Here is an 18,999-nt window from a genome sequence, read left to right as displayed (position 1 = left end):
GAGATGGATGATAAGAATATGGAAAGGAACACTTCGAATTACACTCCAATGAGTAAGGCCTATTTTGATAGGAAAAAAAAAGAATAAATTATGACCCGATGACAGTTGTTTACCTCTGACTATAATCCTACAACGGCTGATGAAGATGATGTTGATTATGGATATTAAATTTAAGTTGTTGTAGTTTTTAAATTTAAGTTAATGTTGTTTTCAAATTTAATTTGTAGTTTTTAAATTTAATTTGTCGTTTTTAAATTTAAGTTGTAATTTTTAAATATAAGTTGTAGTTTTAAAATTAAAATAATAAATTATGTTTGGCCCTATGACCCTCAGTTGGAGATGGAAGCAAATATGACCCTGTACTGTTTATTAAAATATTAATTTTTTGGAGGATCAGAGGCCTAAAATGAGCCCTCTGGCCAACCCTCAGTTGGAGATGGCCTTACAAGCCTTGTCCAAGCCAAGAGGCAATGCATTTACAAAGAGGGCAGGGCAGGGCAAGAGAGCAAAACATGTCTAAAGCATAAAGTCTCATTCAATATATAATCCTTGTTTTAACATTCATCCATTTAAAACAGTACACATCAATCTCAATTCCCTAGGGATTGCAGAGGCAATCGAATCAATGGTGTTCACCAGTAGTTGGACAACTTACTTGCTACAAAAGGTTCTCTCCTAAATCAGAAAAATTCACAAACTACATTGCTGAGAGTGAGAATGCAGTAATCTACCTGTACAATGCGACAGGCTGGCCTAAAAGCCGAGGATATTGCTTTTCCATGTTGGCACATTTGCTATGAGCAATAGCCATTTGGTATGTCCTCATGAAAATGGCTAATTTATCGAAACCCGTTACCAATAATCTCCGCAAGAACACACCCCATCACTGAAACAGTGGAACCTGTTATTATCCCTCAAAATAATTTTCCTTCCCTCCAACTTAGATATCATCTTGATAGCTGTGTGGCAATCCCAGCACACCCTCAGATTCTTCACTACCCTGATCACTGCCTCTGCATCAGTAACAAGAAGAGCGAAACAAACTGCCAATTTTTCACTATGGGTACCCACCATCTCTTCTTTCTCTTCCTCCTCAACATCTCTTAGCACACAGGTCTTATCAGCCATGTACCCAGCATTTCTCATTTTCCTCCCTAATTCTGCCAATAGCCTATAAATGTCTTCCGACCGCTCATGTGATCTGTCTCCCACAATGAACTTGTGCATCTTGCCTTTGTATTCAACCCAACTCCACCCCGTTGCTTTCTTCACGCCTATTTTTCTCATTGATTCTCTAACTCTCACAACATCATCCCACCTACCTGCTGAGGCGTATATGTTTGAAAGTAAAATGTAATTCCCTGAATTATGTGGTTCAAGCTCAAACAGCTTGCTTGCAGCAAACTCTCCAAGATCAATTCTTTTGTGGATTCGGCTAGCATTTAAAAGAGACCCATAAACTCCAGCATGCGGTTCCTTCAGCATGCCATCGATTATTTCTTTCGCTTCATCTAGTTTACCCACTCGACCTAACAAATCAACCACACATGCATAATGATGTACATCAGGAGCTTTGATTGACTCAAAAACCTTCCATCCTTCTTCTAACAACCCTGCATGGCTACATGCTGTAAGAATACCAATATATGTTACACGGTCTGGTTCAATAAACTCTCCCTTCATCTTCAACAGTAGTTTGACGGCTTCCATCCCATGACCATGAGCTGCAAACCCTGCAATCAATGTGTTGTAGGAAACCACGTCTCTTGTTTTCATTTCTCGGAATGTCATCTTGGCATCTTCCATGCTTCCACATTTAGAGTACAAGAATATCAAGGAATTATATCCTGATACACTTAGCTTGATATGGTGTTTCCTGACAATATTGATGACCCAATTACCGATGTCTAAGGCCCCAAGATGTCCACATGCTGAGATGACACTCACCATAGTTACCTCATCTGGTTTGAGACCATCAGCAGCATTAATCATATCTTTAAAGAGATCAATTGCAAGAGCGGACTGCCCATTTTGAGCATAACCAGAAATCATCGAGTTCCACGAGACAACGTCCTTTTGTGGCATCTTATCAAAGAGCTCTCTAGCAGAATCCAAATCCCCGACCCTTGTATATGCTGATATCATGGCATTCCAGGTAATGGTGTTCCTATACGCCCCCAATTCATCAAAAATTTGTCTAGCAGTCTGGAGGCTCCCACACTTTGCATACATATCAAGCAACGCCGTCTTGGAAAAATAGCTTAAATGGATCTGCTTTTGGTTGAGCTTTTGAACAAACGAATCAGCAAGGGAACAATCACCGCATGACGAAGATGATGAAATGACAATTGCCCAAGTAGTTTCATTTGGTTGATCTCCGGAGTTCATCATGTCATCAAACAATCTTAAAGCCTCTTCAGGACATCCATTCTGAGCATAAGCCGAGAGCATTGCATTCCAGGATACAACATTCTTCTGCGGAATTTGATCAAAATACCTCCTTGCGTTCTCCAAATCCTTGATCCTAGCATATCCAGTAACCATGGAAGTCCAAGTAACAACGTTCCTTTCGGGCATCATATCGAAGAGTTTGCAGGCATCATCTTTATTCCCCCACTTCCAGTAGCCAAAAATCATATTATTCCAGTCCGCAAGAGTTGAGTCATGCATTTCACCAAACAGATATCGGGCGTGCTCAACTGGGCCGTATTTAGCATAGAAGGCTAGGATGGCATTGCGCACGTAGTGATCAGAAGCAAGACCTAACTTGCGAACATGGGCATGGAACTGAATGCCGGCACTGCTGGCTGACTTGATCAACACCGGGTAGACGAAGGTGCCGATGGTTAAGTCAGAGCGCTGCTGCATTTGTCGATAGAGAGAAGCAACTTGATCAAAGCCTCCTAAGTTGAAATTGGAATTGGAGTAGTACTTGAACATGGAGGTGAAGACGTGGACGTTGGGGCGAGGCGTGGAGTGGAAGATGAGGCGGGTATAGGAGGGCGGGGCACGGAGGCGCGTGCATTGGGAGATGAGGAGTGAAACCCACTGGCACTGGGTGTGATGGTGGAGGGAAAGGTTAATGAGGAGGCGGGCATGAAGCTGCCTGAGCTGGCTCAAATTGCAGAGTTTGTATGCTAAACTCTCTAACTCTGCCAATGACATACTGTTACTGACATACACGCCCAATCCAATTTCCAAACATATAATTCGAATATAAGTTAAGTTGGACTGTCACTAGAGAAGCAGGAGCTGCAGGAATCACACTCACATGGGAGTTTTGCACCACCTCTGCACTGCACCGACTAGACCACTGACCATCAATATATTATGGTGCCTAATTTGATGGATATGCTTATATGTGATAATAATAATTTAGTTCAAATTTGTTTTTAACAAAAATCGAATTTAAGATCTATCACTTATAAGTTAAGAAAAATATCATTAAATTGTACTACGAAACAACAATAATTAATGAGTTAACACACCAAATCTTTTTATTAATATTCTTAAGATTTTATGTATATGATATGTCCATGTAACATATATTTATGTTTAAGGATTGTTGATATTTGGATGGGTCGGCTTCAAATCAAATTAATATTACTTCAAGCCAACCCACTTGTTGAATTGGCGATTAGGTTTCTACCCAATTTTATTTTTTTTTATTTTTTATTTTTTTAATTTTTTTTTTACAACCCAATGAATTTCGGTTGGGTAATGGCCATTACAAAATTCATAATTTTTTTTTAAGTATATTGATATTTTTTACATTAAGAGAAGGAAGAGTTCAGCTAAGTCACATAAAAGGTAGCCTAAGTTAGTATCGAATTTGTCATTCACGGGATTCGAAACTAATACCTCTCATTTCTAAGTGAAGAAAAATATCACCAAACCGTAGTACTGAGTGGCTACAAAATTCATAATTTGAGTAACATGAAAATGTAAGATTTGTGCAAAGAAGTTTCTTAATTTGGATATGGTAGTGAATTGTGAAAGATCTTTCAACTTAAAAAAGAAAGAACTGACCTTGTAACTATTTATTATTATTTTTTTTAAAGATGGATTTATCAACAATGATAAAATATATGCATGTAAATAGAAAGTGAACGTTATAAAAATTTATAATTTGAGTATCGTCGCTCGTATTTTTTTTTTATTAAGATGACGTGTTAAAGTAAGAAATACATAGATCTCATGCAAGAGTAATGGAAAATGCAAGATTTGTGCAAAGAAGTTTCTCGATATGAATATGGTATAGAATTGTGTAAGATCTTTGAACTTAAAGAAAGAAAAAAACCCGACCGCGTAATCTGTGGACAAGACAACACCTACGGAAATGTTTTTGTGGAATGCAAAACAACATAACGGAGAGGTACAGGAGAAGAGCATCCGTGTTTGGGGGGAGTTTTCTAATTTTCATTTTATTTTTCCGTTTAGATATTATTAATTAATAATTTGATACGAGAAGTTGAGAGACAAAGACATAAGTAGAAGAGCCTCCTCACCCCACGCTTCACGGCTTACACAGAGACTGTCACTTGTGTTGCGCCACACATGATTTTTCATTTTTTAATTTTTTTAATTTTCTGGTTTGGAGATTCAAGATTTCAATTATTTCATTTTGAGGCGCCAAGTAAACCCTAATAAAACACAAACAAAAACACAGAAAGAAAGAAACTGTTTGATGCATTGAGAGAGAGAGAGGCAGTAGAGGAGAGGAGAGTAGAGGAGAGCTATTTATTGTATTATTTACAAAATTGCATTCCTTGAAGATTGAGTGTTGAATGAAATAAATCTGTCAGATCTGAACCAGTCATTCATTCTTCCTTCTTCTCTTAAACAGATCTGCACCTCCAGTTCCTCCACCCTTGTGCAAATCCCCATTTTCTTCACCTCTCTACCACCGCCGCCCCAACGTTCTGCAATTCCCCAACACCCCAATCACCTTTCCACTACCACCCTTCTGGACTTTCGGAGGGTCTTTATAGCCGTTTTTCCCGGCCTCCGGAGGGTAAATGAAGCTTCTTTGTGCTCTGTAAGATTGGGATGTGGGTTTCTTCTTCTTGCTTCTGAGTGATCATGTCAAATGCTTTTCTTTTCATTTTCAACTTAAAATCAAAGCCTTTTACTTCAAATTGAATTCGATTCATTCATATATATATATATATACATACATATATGTGTATATCTATATCTATATATGAAAATGTCGTCATCAGCAACAGCAGCAGCAGTGGGGGTCTCTGATCCAAGCCAACTTCACTTGAAGAGGGAGCTCACTCAGATTCGAAAAGCCGCCCGCGTTCTTCGTGATCCTGGCACCACTTCCTCCTGGCGCTCTCCGCTCGCCTCCTCCTCCTCTAGATCTGCGGCCGTGGCGGCAGCTGCCCAAGCAGCTATCACTACTGCTAAAACAACTACTACTTCCACTTGGAACAACAACAACAACATTGGGAATAATAGAAATGGCAGCGACAGGAGGGTCTTCTTGCACAACTGGAAGAACTCCAAATCCTCCTCCAGAAACGATGACTACAACGACGATGAAGATGACGATGAAGATTACAATGATGATGATGGCATTTACGTTATTGAAGATGGCATTGATGCTTCTTCTTCAGTTGCGGACTTGAGTGTTGATGATAGCTTGAGTGATGCGCGTACTGGAAGAGGAGGAGGAGGAGATGGAGGAGATTCGAGGAGTGACACTCAGACTCACAGCCGCTCCTCATCCACCATGCTCCGGCGTAGATATGCACACCTTTTGCCTCCTCGCAAAAACACTAACAAAACAAGTAAGAACACCGATGCCCACTCCGACCTTTTATCCAAATATCAGAAGAAAGAGTTATTTCTTGGTAGGAACAGAAAACTAGTAGTGGACGGTCACCCAAGATCATCCGCCCGCCGTGACTTGGTCGACCAATCTGAAGACACCGAAGACTACTGCAACTCGGAGGATCTTAGGCCAATTTCAGGGGCTTCCCCATTATTGCTATCCAAACTTAAGCACAAGAATTGGCCTCACTCCTCCTCTAAGTTTAGGAGAGATAATAGTATTCCAAGAGAGGACTCTTCCTATTCTTATAGCACCCCTGCATTGTCAACTAGTTCTTATAACAGGTACGCTGGTGTTCGCAATCCTAGCACTGTTGGATCTTGGGATGGCACTACAACTTCCATGAATGATGGGGATGATGAGGTTGATGACCACTTGGAATTTCCCGGCCGCCAGGGATGTGGGATTCCTTGTTATTGGTCGAAAAGGACACCCAAACACAAAGGCATGTATGGAAGCTGCTGCTCCCCATCGCTTTCTGATACTTTGAGGAGGAAAGGAAGTATCATATTTTGTGGAAGTCAAAATATTTACCCTAGACAACGTCGATCATCATCAGGTTCCAATAAGCAGAGAATTGCATCTAGAAGTGCTCAGGGCGTCCTTCCATTGCTTACCAATAGTGGTGATGGTAGGGGAGGTTCATCCATAGGAACTGGGAGAAGTGATGACGAGCTTTCCACAAACTTTGGGGAACTTGATTTGGAGGCTCTGAGTCGATTAGATGGAAGGAGGTGGTCGTCAAGCTGCCGAAGTCAAGAAGGGTTGGAGATTGTAGCTGTGAATGGAGATGGAGAAGAGGAAGGCTCACCAGAAAATATTAGGAGTTTTAGCCAGAAGTACAAGCCAATGTTCTTTGGTGAGTTGATTGGGCAAAATATTGTGGTGCAATCACTCATAAATGCTATTGCAAGGGGTCGGATTGCCCCTGTTTATCTTTTCCAGGGGCCCCGCGGAACTGGAAAAACATCAGCAGCCAGGATTTTCACTGCTTCTTTGAATTGCCTATCTCCTGATGAAAATAAGCCATGTGGCTTTTGCAGGGAGTGCTCTGATTTTATGTCCGGTAAGAACAAGGATCTAATGGAAGTTGATGGCACCAATAAGAAAGGAATTGACAAGGTTAGGTACCTATTGAAAACTCTATCAGCAGCACCCCCATCAGCATCCTCGAGGTACAAGGTTTTTGTGATTGATGAGTGTCACTTGTTACCTTCTAAGACGTGGCTGGCATTTCTCAAATATCTAGAAGAACCGCCACAGAGAGTTGTCTTCATATTTATAACAACTGATTTGGACAATGTTCCCCGTACGATACAATCTCGGTGTCAGAAATACCTCTTTAACAAAATTAAAGAGAGTGACATTGTGGCCAGGTTAAGGAAAATATCTGTTGAAGAAAACCTGGATGTTGAATCAGATGCACTAGAATTAATTGCTTTGAATGCAGATGGTTCACTTCGCGATGCTGAAACTATGCTGGATCAGTTGAGTTTGCTGGGGAAAAGAATTTCAACATCCCTCGTGAATGAACTTGTGAGTTTGCTCAACAAATGGCTTCTTGACATGGTCTACTTCAATTTACGTTCACCATGCTAATAGCGATTTATCTTGCTTATTAAAAGAAGATAAAAGATGGATAGCTACTGGCAATATCCAAATAGCTGAATTTACTGTTTACAAACTTAAATTCAACTTTTCTAAAATTCATTAATCTAGTGCTTTGTGTTCTACAGGTGGGAGTTGTTTCTGATGAAAAGCTACTGGAACTTTTGGAATTAGCAATGTCATCAGACACTGCAGAAACAGTGAAAAGGGCCAGAGAGTTGATGGACTCCGGGGTAGATCCCATGGTTTTGATGTCTCAGTTGGCCAGCCTAATCATGGACATCATTGCTGGAACCTACAATATCAATGATATCAAACATGATTCATTCTTTGGTGACCGCAATTGTGAGTGCATCCCCTTAGTTTTCAACGCCTATAAAGTTGTTTGTACCATTGAACCAGTTGGAGTGTGATGTGGAAATAGTACCACAGTTAGCTAGATAACACAAATTAGGTCTGCTTGTCCACCCTTTCTGTATTTTCTGGTTTTTTCTTCTTCATGACAATCGTTTCTTTATAAAAACTAAAATAAAAATGGATTCAAGCAACACACATCTTCCCTATATGTGGTTGGTGCCATGATCTATCTGTTTTTCTTAAAATACATTTAAGGATTGATTGGATGGCCATCTCCTCACCATAACCAAGTTTTTCGTAGATGTATGGTGCTGTTAGTGCATGTCCAGATGGTGTTTCATCCATAGGAACACTTTAAGTTCTCTTGAAGTTTTATTTTGAAACATTCTGATCTATGTAGACTAATACTAGCTAGTATACTTTATAGAAAACAGTAACTTTATCAATCCTGGTGACACATAAAAAATCTCCACTGACCGTTTATTATTTTGAATGAATTGTTGTTGCGTTATATTAAACTGTATATTTTGTACAGTAAACTCTTGTTTATGTTTAATTTTAGTTATTCTAATTATGGTTGGCTTCCATACTTCAGTGGCCGAAGCAGAACTGGAGAGACTAAAACATGCTTTGAAGATTCTTTCAGAGGCTGAAAAACAGCTTAGGGTTTCAAGTGAGCGCTCAACATGGTTTACAGCGACTCTATTACAGCTTGGTTCAGTGCCTTCTCCAGACCTTACTCGCTCATGCAGCAGGAGGCACAGCAGTAAGACTACTGAGGATGATTCGTCCAGTGCTTCAAGAGAAGCTGCCACCTACAAACAGAAGTCGAATGCCCAATACATGCTTCATAAATCAATTTCCCATGCTTCTGTTCAAAAAGCACTAAATGGAAATTCCAACCATCAGGGAGATTCATTGTCGCGAAATAACAATGCCAAGCCCTTGCATGGCCATTTCACGGACAGTGGTGCCTCAACTCCCTTGCATGATGATGTTACAACTGGAAATGCAATCCTCAGATGTGCTAACTCGGAGAAGTTGGAGGATGTCTGGGCACAGTGTATTGAGAGATGCCATTCAAAGACATTGAGGCAACTACTACACTCTCACGGAAAGCTAGTGTCTATATCTGAAGCTGAAGGTAATCTCTTAATCTCTTTATACACTTCATTCATCTTTGCTTTTTAAAATACAATGCACTAAATGATATGGACATTTCTATAGAAGTTTCTGCAGTGATTTTGTGTCAATTGGGGAAACTGTGCGTATGCATAATGCAGAGATGTTGGTTGTGGTGTCTAAATAGCATTCTTGTGGAACTGGTGGTTATTTGTACATAATTTTACTGTGACACTGGTGTATTGCTTCGTGCTAGAGCAGGATGTACTTGTTTTATTTACATAAAAGGAAATGGGGGGAAGTGGTGGGGGAGGAAGAAGAATACAAGTCAGGTGGTCATACCATTTCACTTTCCCATAATTCCCATTCAGTTTGTTCACTGAAGTTCACAGTGAACAAACATAGGATCTCATGCTTGCACTTGATACAAGATACTGATGTGAAGCTGATTTCAGGTCCTAGTTTACGAGCTACACATATCAATTTTTGAGACCTGCCCCATATGATGAACTTATGGAGTGTATGCTGATTGTGCATGTTTCAGTTAAGATTGGTTGATGGAAAAACTACCGGTTTTGCCCCGAAATATCCCATTTTAATATATAGGTTTAAACTAATGGCAGAAATGTTAGGACAAAGGTGGGCTAGTTGACAATTAACTCTGAGCTTTGTTAATAACTAGGTGTTGGGGGAATATAAAAGAAAGAAAATAGTAGTCTGAGCATTACAAAAAGTATTATTTAATTGGCTAGGTTTTGATAGTTAAGCTCAACAAGTCCTTCACAACAAGAAGCCTTGCGTGTGCTTTCTCTATAAATGTATATGTTCTTTTCCCTTTCTTTCCTTGTTTAAATGGATTTTTTTGTTTTGTTCAGGTGTTCTGGTTGCTTATGTCACATTTGAAGATGGAAGTATCAAATCTAGGGTAGAAAGGTTTGTGAGCAGTATCACAAATTCGATGGAAGTGGTTCTCAGACGCAATGTAGAGGTTAGAATTGTTCACTTGCCAGGTGGAGAGGCTTCTCTAAATGGTCCAAGTCCAGTTCACTTACAAGGAACCGTGGCGGCAATTCTTAGGGAAAGGAAAAGAGTCGGATCAAATGCCACAGATGGTTACTCAAATTGCTCTTTGTTTCTTGATGAGACCCACAAGTCCACTTCTGATTCATCAGACGTGATCGCTGAAGGCAATGGCCAAGCAAGTGTTACAAGAGAGAGCAGACAGGAGATTCCAATGCAAAGGATAGAATCCATTATTCGTGACCAAAGGTTAGAGACTGCATGGCTACAGGTGGCAGAGAAAGGCACTCCTGGTTCTTTGAGTCATTTGAAACCTGAGAAGAATCAGGTCCTGCCGCAGGATGGCACTTATTACGAAGATCAGATGGAGTCATTGAATTCAATGAGGTTGTCCTCTCAGCATGGGGAAGATGGATTAAACCCTGAAGTCAAAATTTTGAAGGTTAATAGTGGAAGGGACGTCCTGAAGGACCCGTTAGGTAGAAGGGTTGACCGTTATCCTATGTCCCCAAGTTTACTACATGATAGTAACTTTGTGGGAAATTCCAACAAAGATAACCAGTGAGTATTTTACTTCTTATTACCGGAGTATTTTGATTAAGCTCTTTTCTGCTCCCTACTTGACTTAAAAAACCAATAGTTACAGATTTATGGTGAACAAAATATGCTGCTTGAATTTAGTGAAAGCTTAGCTTGCATCCGCATTGATAAATATTCTAAGATATAAGTACTACATATTCTGGTGATCATAGAACAATGCATGTTCAAGTGATCATGGAACACTGTTAGTAGCTACTGATGTCATAATAATTTAGGATACAGGCGTTAAATTAGCTTAAACTGCAGACGCTGGCTTTTACATTGTTATATGGAATTTCCATTAGGAAGAAATGGCACACATTGAATTGACTGAATGCTAAAATTCTTCCTTGGGCACCAAATTGGATTAGAAAACAGAATCTCACTTTGATGCTCTATTTTCATTCAGTCAACAGGGGAACTGCAATTTCAATGGATATCACTTTTGTTGCTCTTCTATATATTTTAATTGTCTTTTTAATTGGCCTATTGAAATGCATTATTTCATGTAGTGGTATTCTTTTCTTTTGTTCAAATTTTGATGTCTGCATTTATATATAATGTATACCACACTCTCATTCTTGGTATTTGTTTAGGGGTGATGAATCGGGATCTGGTAAAGGAGGAGGTTGTAGTGGTTTTTTCCATTGTTATAAGACCAAACCTCGTAAAAGAGGAAAGGTAGGCTGTTATTACAACTTTCTTTAGATATTTGTAATTTGATTATGGAAAACCTGTTTGACCTGAAAAGAACCTCACTGCATATTTGTCTATGTAAACAGGTAAAGGGGGGGACGGCTGTTCAGGCACGCAAGGGCAGACGGTTTTTATTGTTTGGGGAGTGTGGGAAGAAGTCTAGGAAAACAGAGAGCAAACATAATACAAGGTGAAAATGAGATTTGTAGTTGGACGTCGGGAGTGGTGGCTGCGCAGCTGCTCATTTGGCTGGTTACATAATTTTTTCCTCGTGTAATTTCTGTGCTCCAGTAGTGCTTGAGCGAGGCATTCTTCTGAGAGGATGTGAGAGAGAGAAGTAAAACAGATGATGTAAAGGTTTGCGGTTATCCATCTCCATTCAATTTTCATGTGGTCTGAATACAAATAAAAATGGTAAAACCTTGAATTGGTATCACTCATGTTAACTGATTTTCTAGCCTTGATGAGCTCAGGTAGGTTTTCCGAGATTCTTCAGGCTCATTGCTTTTGCGTCTGAATGTTGTGCTTGGGATGGTGCAAGTAAACCTTCAGATATGATGGTTTCATCTTAAACATGTAAATCCCGACAGCCGTTCATTCAAAAATGTATTGGATACGTTATTGGAATTTCATTTTATTAACTTGGCCTTCATTGTAACAACATGGCTGCGAAATCTTGCTCAATTGATTCACGTTCCCTGTGATGTATGATGTATCCATGGATCAGTGTTTGCGGTCCTTGTTAAAATACATATTAGGTTAGCTTTTTAGTTGAAGTGGTCTATGAGATTAGCCTAACTCTTTACCTTAGTTTTTGATATTTAAAATCGATAGAGCTGTTCCCAAGTTTGTTCATCGACAATTATTTTGGTTATTTTGTGAAAAATCTTTGTTAAATGAGAATCAAAATGACAAAAATTAAGAATATTTTTATCATTTTCTACTTATCTAACAGAGATTTTTCATGAAATGATTAAAATAATTGATGGTGGATAAAATAATTGTCAAATATTTTATTTTTTGTAACCAAAAACTATTTAGTTATTTTTATTATGTTTGGTGAGGACTTTTATTTTTTTTTTATATTAGTAATAATTTACTCTAAATTAATCTCAAACAAAAAGAGATTCAATCTCTGGTGCAGAGGTCCCTTACCACACAGTTATTCTCAAGTTCAGTTTTGGTTTAATTACGAATGATATTCAACTTCTAATCAGGAATCACACACTCAAAAGCATGTTCAGGTGAAACATGACAAGCTCCTTAGCCTCCATTAATCACAGTATCTTCTCACAATTTCTACACAATTAATTTTAACTCATAAATATGATAATTTCTATTAGAACAACAAAACTACAAGCACTTGCACAAAATCACACCCCCTTTAATAAATTTTTTTGGATTTAAATGATTTTTCGGCTTTAGTTTCGCCTACACAAAGGAAAGAAGAACGAAAATACAAGCACTGGCACAAAATCAGCATACAGAGAGACGGCTATTCAGAAGAAGACTTTCCCGAGCTCATACTTAACATTCTTTCCGCGAGTAATAAATCATCCGGCGTTGTCACCTGCAAAACACCACCACATTGTTTGTAATTCAATGAATCACATCCTTTGATATTATGTGTTACGTTATAGAGACTGAATTTCCAAATACACTGAGAAACGTTTACGTCAGAGACTGGCACTGGACTGCTTAATATTGGTTTACAGTAAAGAATCAAGCTTCAGTTAGGATGTTTCACTACCTTGATGTTGGTATAAGATCCTTCGGTGATGTACACCGGATGCTGAAGGTGCTCCACAATAGACACGTCATCCGTCACTTCAAGGCCTTCCCTGTGGAAAGTACAATATGTTCAGAATTTGTATACCAAAAATATTTAAGATCAAACAACAGATATAATTACAATTACGAGCCCACATGAAAAAAGTAAACGATGGAGAAACCTAGAGATGACCAACAAAATATTATGTCTCACTCGTACATTTTCCATTCACTGGAAAATAGAAGAAAGTTGAAAATTGATGAAAGTTGAGGTTTCACCATCAAACCAATTCGCAATATGGGGAGTAGCTCAATCATTTATAAGCACATGCAGGTCCCTTCTTTCTCCTGATGTGGGATTGATTCTCTCAACAAAAATACATAACAAGAATCAGCCTCTCAAGGAAACACTCTGGTCTACTCAGTGCCTCAACATTTATCAACATGGACTCGTACAGTAGTTATGCATTATTTAACAATCAGTATACAACTAAATTGTGCAGCATGAGTTAGTTAGTGGTTAGTACCTATTGACAAGCTCAAAACCCTCTTTGAGTAACTGAGGTTTGATGACCTGTAAGAATTGATCGGCATTCAAAGTTAAAATGTCCTCAAATGATCAACTAAGAGATATAAGTTAAGCAGCAAACCTGGGGTGTCTGCATTTCCCAAAGTGTTCTCCTGTCAAGGGTTTTGACTACATAAGATTCACTGTTTGCCTGCATATAAAAATGGAAAAGAAAAATAAAGCACACGGATAAGCTTATCAAGTTTTGGATCAAACTAATCCATAGACGAAAGTACAAAAAAAAAAAAAAAAAAAAAAAAAAAAAATCCATTGACAAAAGTAGTTTCATGGATGGAAGTCTTGTTATTTGGACACTGGAGCATTGACAGGGTGAATTGCTAGTTGGTCTAGCAACGTGTGGTTAGACTGGAAAGCAACAATAAGACAAAAGGTTCTGCTACCCCCAATTAAGATTGCAATTCTATACATTTCCAATGTGCGCTTTCCGAATTTTAGACAATACTATTTCTGTGGTCATGAAGTAATGGCCATCCTAGAGTCAAGGAAGACAATTTCAAAGTCAAGTAATGGTGATCCACCACCGAAGAGTGGAACATCGTAACATTGTGAGAAAAGATGGGAACAGAAAACTACCACTATTTGAAAGAATCTTCTGTAAGTTCTATGTCATGTGTCAAGTGTGGAATTGAACTACTGAGTTAAACAAAGCATAATATCCTTCGATGCAACTAAACTACAGGAAAGTGTGAAAACTAGGAGCTTCAAGATACCTATTGAATGCGTTTCACTGAAAAGAAACCAAGGAGATACTAAACGGACACAACTTTAGCATCAATATTACTAAATTGAAGGTAGTACCTCTTTGATTGTAGCTTTTACTGGAACACCAAGTACAGCTGCACCATTTAAGCAACCATCTTTGAGAACCTAAAAGCATACAGTTCCAACTCTAATCATTCTTATAAATAGCTACTGGAAGTGTCCAACTTAAGAATACAAACAGATAAACAACCGTGCATAATTTAAATGTTTTACCCTATATATAAATGCCTAAATCTAGCAACTAGAACCCACATAAAAAATTCCCATTTCTTTTATTCTTCTTTATTTATTTTTGAAAGAGAGACCAACTATGACTGGACATATTGACACCAACAATCAGAATGTGTAAGGAAACAGCCAACTATGACGAACTATTTAGTTTCAGACACTGATGTATTTCAATAAGTAGCACTGCTCTAGACGAAACAATGTACTCTTGGACCGTGAAATGCATTTCTGGATTCCCGAATGCGACATATTTCATACACGTTCTTTTCCATATTGAACTCAATTGGTAGCATTGGTCTATAGTATACCTGCCTAAACCATAATCCAAAAGGAACGTATAAGAACATAGTACACTACCTAATGACGATGAGAGGTGTTCTATTAAGTACGTATTGTAAGAGACAATAAAAGCCGATGCACTAGATGTGGGCAGGGAAAGAAATCTGCATCTCAAACCTTCTCTACATCTCCTGATGATAACAGAGGTCTAGCAGAATCATGAATACAGACAAGCTCAGATGTCAAATCAATTGCCTGTCCACAAAGTTGTATACTATGATAAGCAGATTAGTTTATGCTTCCCAATAATCATTATATATCACATTTAAGAAAAACAAATAAAAAAAACGAAATCATCTGTAGATATCAATGAGATTTCAAATATCAATAAGAAGAAATCATTGACTTTTATCTCATTACCGGTCGGCTACAATGTGCAAGACGAGTACAAATATCTGTTCGCAAAAACGACGAACAAACTTCAAACTAAAAAAATTGAGAGTAGGTCAATGGCACTATCACTCCGGAGATTTGGTCCAATGGCACTATCACTCCAGAGAGTTTTGTTACATACAAGTATTTTTTTGGCTCGTCTTAAAGAAGAATTTCAAAACCTGAAAAAGTTAAATTCAGGCTTGGGGCTACCCATATTAATCTCACATTTCTAACACTGAGGCTTAGGGATTAAAGTGGATATTGTTGCAATCCTCATGAGAAGAAAACTTTCAACAAACTTCAAGGATTGGACCAAAGTTTCACCATAGAAGCATGGTCCCGGAAAAAACAATAGACAGCCTTCTCAGTTTCACATATCAAGTAGCTGATGCAACAGACATTGGGATAAAGCAGGTTTCAGATAAAGCAGAGCCAAGAGCTTTACAAAATAAAAGAGACTTCTTTATGATTAAGGAGACTTTTTTTTTTAATTCTTGATTTACAAAGGAAAAGAAAGAATCTCTGTGCACCTGGAGCCCATTGTAAACGGAATCTTGTCTTTCCTTCCCTGGTAGTGTGAATTTAAGTTCCTTCTGGATCTTAGGTTTGGCGTCTGAGAACAATACATGACCAACTAAATTAGTTCAAATGTCTCGTGCATCACTACACCCAGTATATAAAACATGTCCAAGCCAAGAGGTAATGTATTTACAAGGAGGGCAAGAGAGCAAGGATTAAACCTTCAAAAACATCCTTATAGGAGGGATCACAAACTACAATTATCTCCCTTACTTCAATCATTTGGGAGAAAGTGTAGAAGCTGCATGGAGTCAGAAATAACAATCAGACGAGCATACGATTTGTATCCCCCGGAAAAATAAGAGAGTAGAAAGTCGATTAATATTTCCCTGAGAGGTGAATAAAAAACCTACACGAGGGAGTCTGAAAAGAATTATTGCAACTAGAAGTATAGACACAAATAGGTCAGGTTTCAGTCACAACAAAGTAACTGTGTCTAGAAAGTTGAAACTGGCATCCAAAGTCTAAAGCACAAAGCTTCATTCATTTTATAATCCTTCTAAAGGTACAGCATGAAAGTACACGTTCGTCATTATAATCAACCAGATAAACATTCAGCTAATTCAGATTAGTAACGCATTGTAGTTGGTTTGGTAGGTCGTGTACAAAAATTAGAAAATTTCCCCAGGTGGGTTGGCTGAGAAAGTGTCAGTCAATTACCTGTATAATGCAATTGGCTGGCCTAAAAGGGGAAGATATTGCTTTGGCATGCTGGCCTAGTTGCACAAACATAAAGAAAAAAACATGATCGTCTGTTGGAATGGGAATGAACGAAAAAATCCATAGATGAAGGTGATGGGGATTCTATTCCATTCATATGCACTATGCAGGCAAATGCAGATGAAGAAGGAGAATGGTTGATGAAGAAAAATGGGGAATGTGACAGATGTGAGAAAATGGTATCCAAGAAGACTAACCCCCATCCTTTTGCCCTGCCCTCCAGCCAAAAGAATCACTGACACGCTCTTCTCTTTCACTATTAGTCTAGACTCTGGTTTCTGCATCATCAAAAAAAAAAAAAAAAAAAATCATTCACGCAAGTGCTGATAATTGTAAATGTTAACTGAACAAAAAAGAAAGGGAAATACGATGATTATACATCTGCATTGACTCTCGCAGAGAAACAAGTGAATGTTGCAATTCGAGTAGGTGGTGCCTTAGCCTTGTGCCTGAAACTGAATTGTTTGCCTGAGAGACAAAAGAAGCACGCAAGCTTATGGCTAATTAATTAATTATCAAGCAATTAAGCATACAAAAGAAATGTTTGAACTTGAATTGAATAACTTATTAATAAGATGAAAAAGACAAGAGCTTTGCCTGCATTTACAATGCCTGTTTCTGCTGCTGCAAGTTTAAGTCTAAGGCCTCCTCCTCCTGCTGCAGACTTTGGAAGTGGTGGGATTCCGAGGTTATCATTTGAAAAAGCTGCTGAGGAAGACACACTGAGACTGAGGACGTCCATGTCTCAACCCACCTTTCTTTCCTTCCTTGTGCCTCTCTGTCTCTGCAGCACCTCTCTCTATTTTATTCAACACGAGAGATGAGGAGGAATCTGTATGTACATTCCCTGAACCTGGAGACAAAACACCGCCCATCGCTTCTGGTATAATATTTCCTTTTTTCCTTTGCCAGATACAGAATTATTGTGTATTTACACATGGCGGGTGGGTACTGGGTTGGTGGACTGATAATCACTAATGGGCCTGTACCAAGGCCCAGTATTTCACCATTGTAAGTCCAATTTAAGCCCACCCCCTACCCACCCTTTGTCCTCTCCCCTATGACAAAAATGACGGGAGAGAACCAAATCAAGAGAGAGATTCTCTTTAAGTTTCAACCAAAAGCCTAGAACAGAAGAAGAAACAAGAGAGTAATCAATCGAGAAAGAAATGGGTGGGAGTAAGAAGGCGCTGGGGACGACAGGGGAGTTCTTCAGGAGGAGGGACGAGTGGAGGAAGCACCCCATGCTTTCCAAGCAGCTCCGCCACGCCACTCCCGGCCTCGGCATCGCTCTCGTTGCATTCGGCGTCTACCTCGTCGGCGAGCAGGTCTACGACCGCCTCATCGCTTCCTCCCCCTCCTCCTCTTCCTCTCATCACGCCCACTCTCATTCTGTCTCTTCAACCTCCGCTACTCACTGAACAAAGAATTCTGCAGGTCAGGTCAGTCTCCAAGATCCAACCTTTTTCTTTTCTCAATTTATTTTCTGCACAAACATCAATTAATCAATTAGGGTTTTTGTCTGTTTGCAGTTACAGCTGAAAATGTTTGTCTGTTGGCAATCATTTGTAATTTATAAACCCTAAAAATTAAATTTTACATCTTGATTGTTGTTTTGTTCATCAAATTGGTCCTTATATTATGAATGCAAGGTAGGTATTTGCGGGATCCTGGTCCAATTGGATTTTCATTCTTGCCCTACATATCTTTTTCAAGTCATTGATGTCAATCTTTTCCTGTTTGTTTTTCTGGATGTAGTCTTTAAGTGGTCATATATATAATGTGGGAGTTTCAATTGAACAAGGAAATGGGAACAAGTACAGACATATGATTATGTAGTGTATGCATACGCATACATGAAATGAAATGAAACAAACTACTAAACAACGGGCAGCTGTAAAGTTGGTGTCATCTCTCGGGCGATTTGTTTAGCTTCCTTTTAGTGGCAATTTAATTTGGATTTCTCCGCATTGGTTTGTTAGTTTTTGTGGTTGTGAATCTTGAGACTTGTGGTTTTCAAGAGTCGAATCTTCATAACTCCTTAATTTGGAAGGTTCATATTCTTTGAGTGAAATAAGTCTGGACTAGCTCTTTATACGTAAAGCTGAAATGGTGTCTAGGTATTTTAACTGAGACCTGATAAGGCTAGTGGTCACAAGCTAAAGTTGAGATGCAATGTATTTGTTTTCTCTCCTGCATTTCAAAAATATGTATAGTCCTTTTGTGTTCTTTAGTTGATAGTTAGCTGATCTTGCAGATGGGTGGTCGTGCTTAGCAGGAGGAAAAAATTGTGGCGTTTCTTATATTTCTCTGCCCTCTTTCTGCTTGATGTTTGAATAAAATGTTTTCAGTTCACGAGGGCCTTAACGAAGTTGAAGGCTGTAAATTTTATTCACGCAGAGTTTTAATATGT

At 38.8% G+C, this 18,999-nt stretch overlaps 3 protein-coding genes across 5 annotated transcripts; 1 reads left to right on the top strand and 2 right to left on the bottom strand.

The window, feature by feature from the left end:
- Positions 1-517: 517 nt before the first annotated feature.
- On the bottom strand, positions 518-3,314 carry LOC103946420 (pentatricopeptide repeat-containing protein At1g14470). Its single transcript, XM_009357121.3, has one exon. It carries the CDS (start codon positions 3,163-3,165, stop codon positions 853-855), a length of 2,313 nt encoding a protein of 770 aa, XP_009355396.2. The 5' UTR covers positions 3,166-3,314; the 3' UTR covers positions 518-852.
- Positions 3,315-4,732: 1,418 nt separating this feature from the next.
- On the top strand, positions 4,733-11,885 carry LOC103946421 (protein STICHEL). The gene is made up of 6 exons (XM_009357122.2): positions 4,733-7,378; positions 7,579-7,795; positions 8,403-8,951; positions 9,805-10,510; positions 11,125-11,209; positions 11,311-11,885. Exons 1-6 carry the CDS (start codon positions 5,204-5,206, stop codon positions 11,416-11,418), a joined length of 3,840 nt encoding a protein of 1,279 aa, XP_009355397.2. The 5' UTR covers positions 4,733-5,203; the 3' UTR covers positions 11,419-11,885.
- A 702-nt stretch (positions 11,886-12,587) lies between these two features.
- On the bottom strand, positions 12,588-17,479 carry LOC103946470 (2-C-methyl-D-erythritol 4-phosphate cytidylyltransferase, chloroplastic). 3 transcript variants are annotated; one of them, XR_007257397.1, is made up of 13 exons: positions 17,184-17,479; positions 16,966-17,054; positions 16,784-16,864; positions 16,527-16,582; positions 16,028-16,107; positions 15,818-15,900; positions 15,030-15,107; positions 14,382-14,450; positions 13,645-13,713; positions 13,522-13,568; positions 13,215-13,361; positions 12,975-13,065; positions 12,765-12,794 (listed from the first exon to the last, which is right to left on the bottom strand). XR_007257397.1 is itself a non-coding variant. In XM_009357179.3 (12 exons), exons 1-12 carry the CDS (start codon positions 17,326-17,328, stop codon positions 12,720-12,722), a joined length of 963 nt encoding a protein of 320 aa, XP_009355454.2. In that variant the 5' UTR covers positions 17,329-17,479; the 3' UTR covers positions 12,588-12,719. The 3 variants fall into 3 exon arrangements, 2 of the variants coding, with proteins under 2 accessions (XP_009355454.2, XP_048437686.1); XM_009357179.3 differs by lacking the exon at positions 13,215-13,361 and having other exon boundaries at positions 12,588-12,794; XM_048581729.1 differs by lacking the exons at positions 13,215-13,361; positions 15,030-15,107 and having other exon boundaries at positions 12,588-12,794.
- Positions 17,480-18,999: the final 1,520 nt, after the last annotated feature.

The sequence above is a fragment of a genome, unplaced genomic scaffold (genome assembly GCF_019419815.1).
Source record: "Pyrus x bretschneideri cultivar Hongxiangsu unplaced genomic scaffold, Pyrus_bretschneideri_v1 Contig17, whole genome shotgun sequence".
Classification (NCBI taxonomy): Eukaryota; Viridiplantae; Streptophyta; class Magnoliopsida; order Rosales; family Rosaceae; genus Pyrus; species Pyrus x bretschneideri.
Note: the sequence above shows the minus strand (reverse complement) of the source record. Positions and strands in the feature narration are given on the sequence as shown.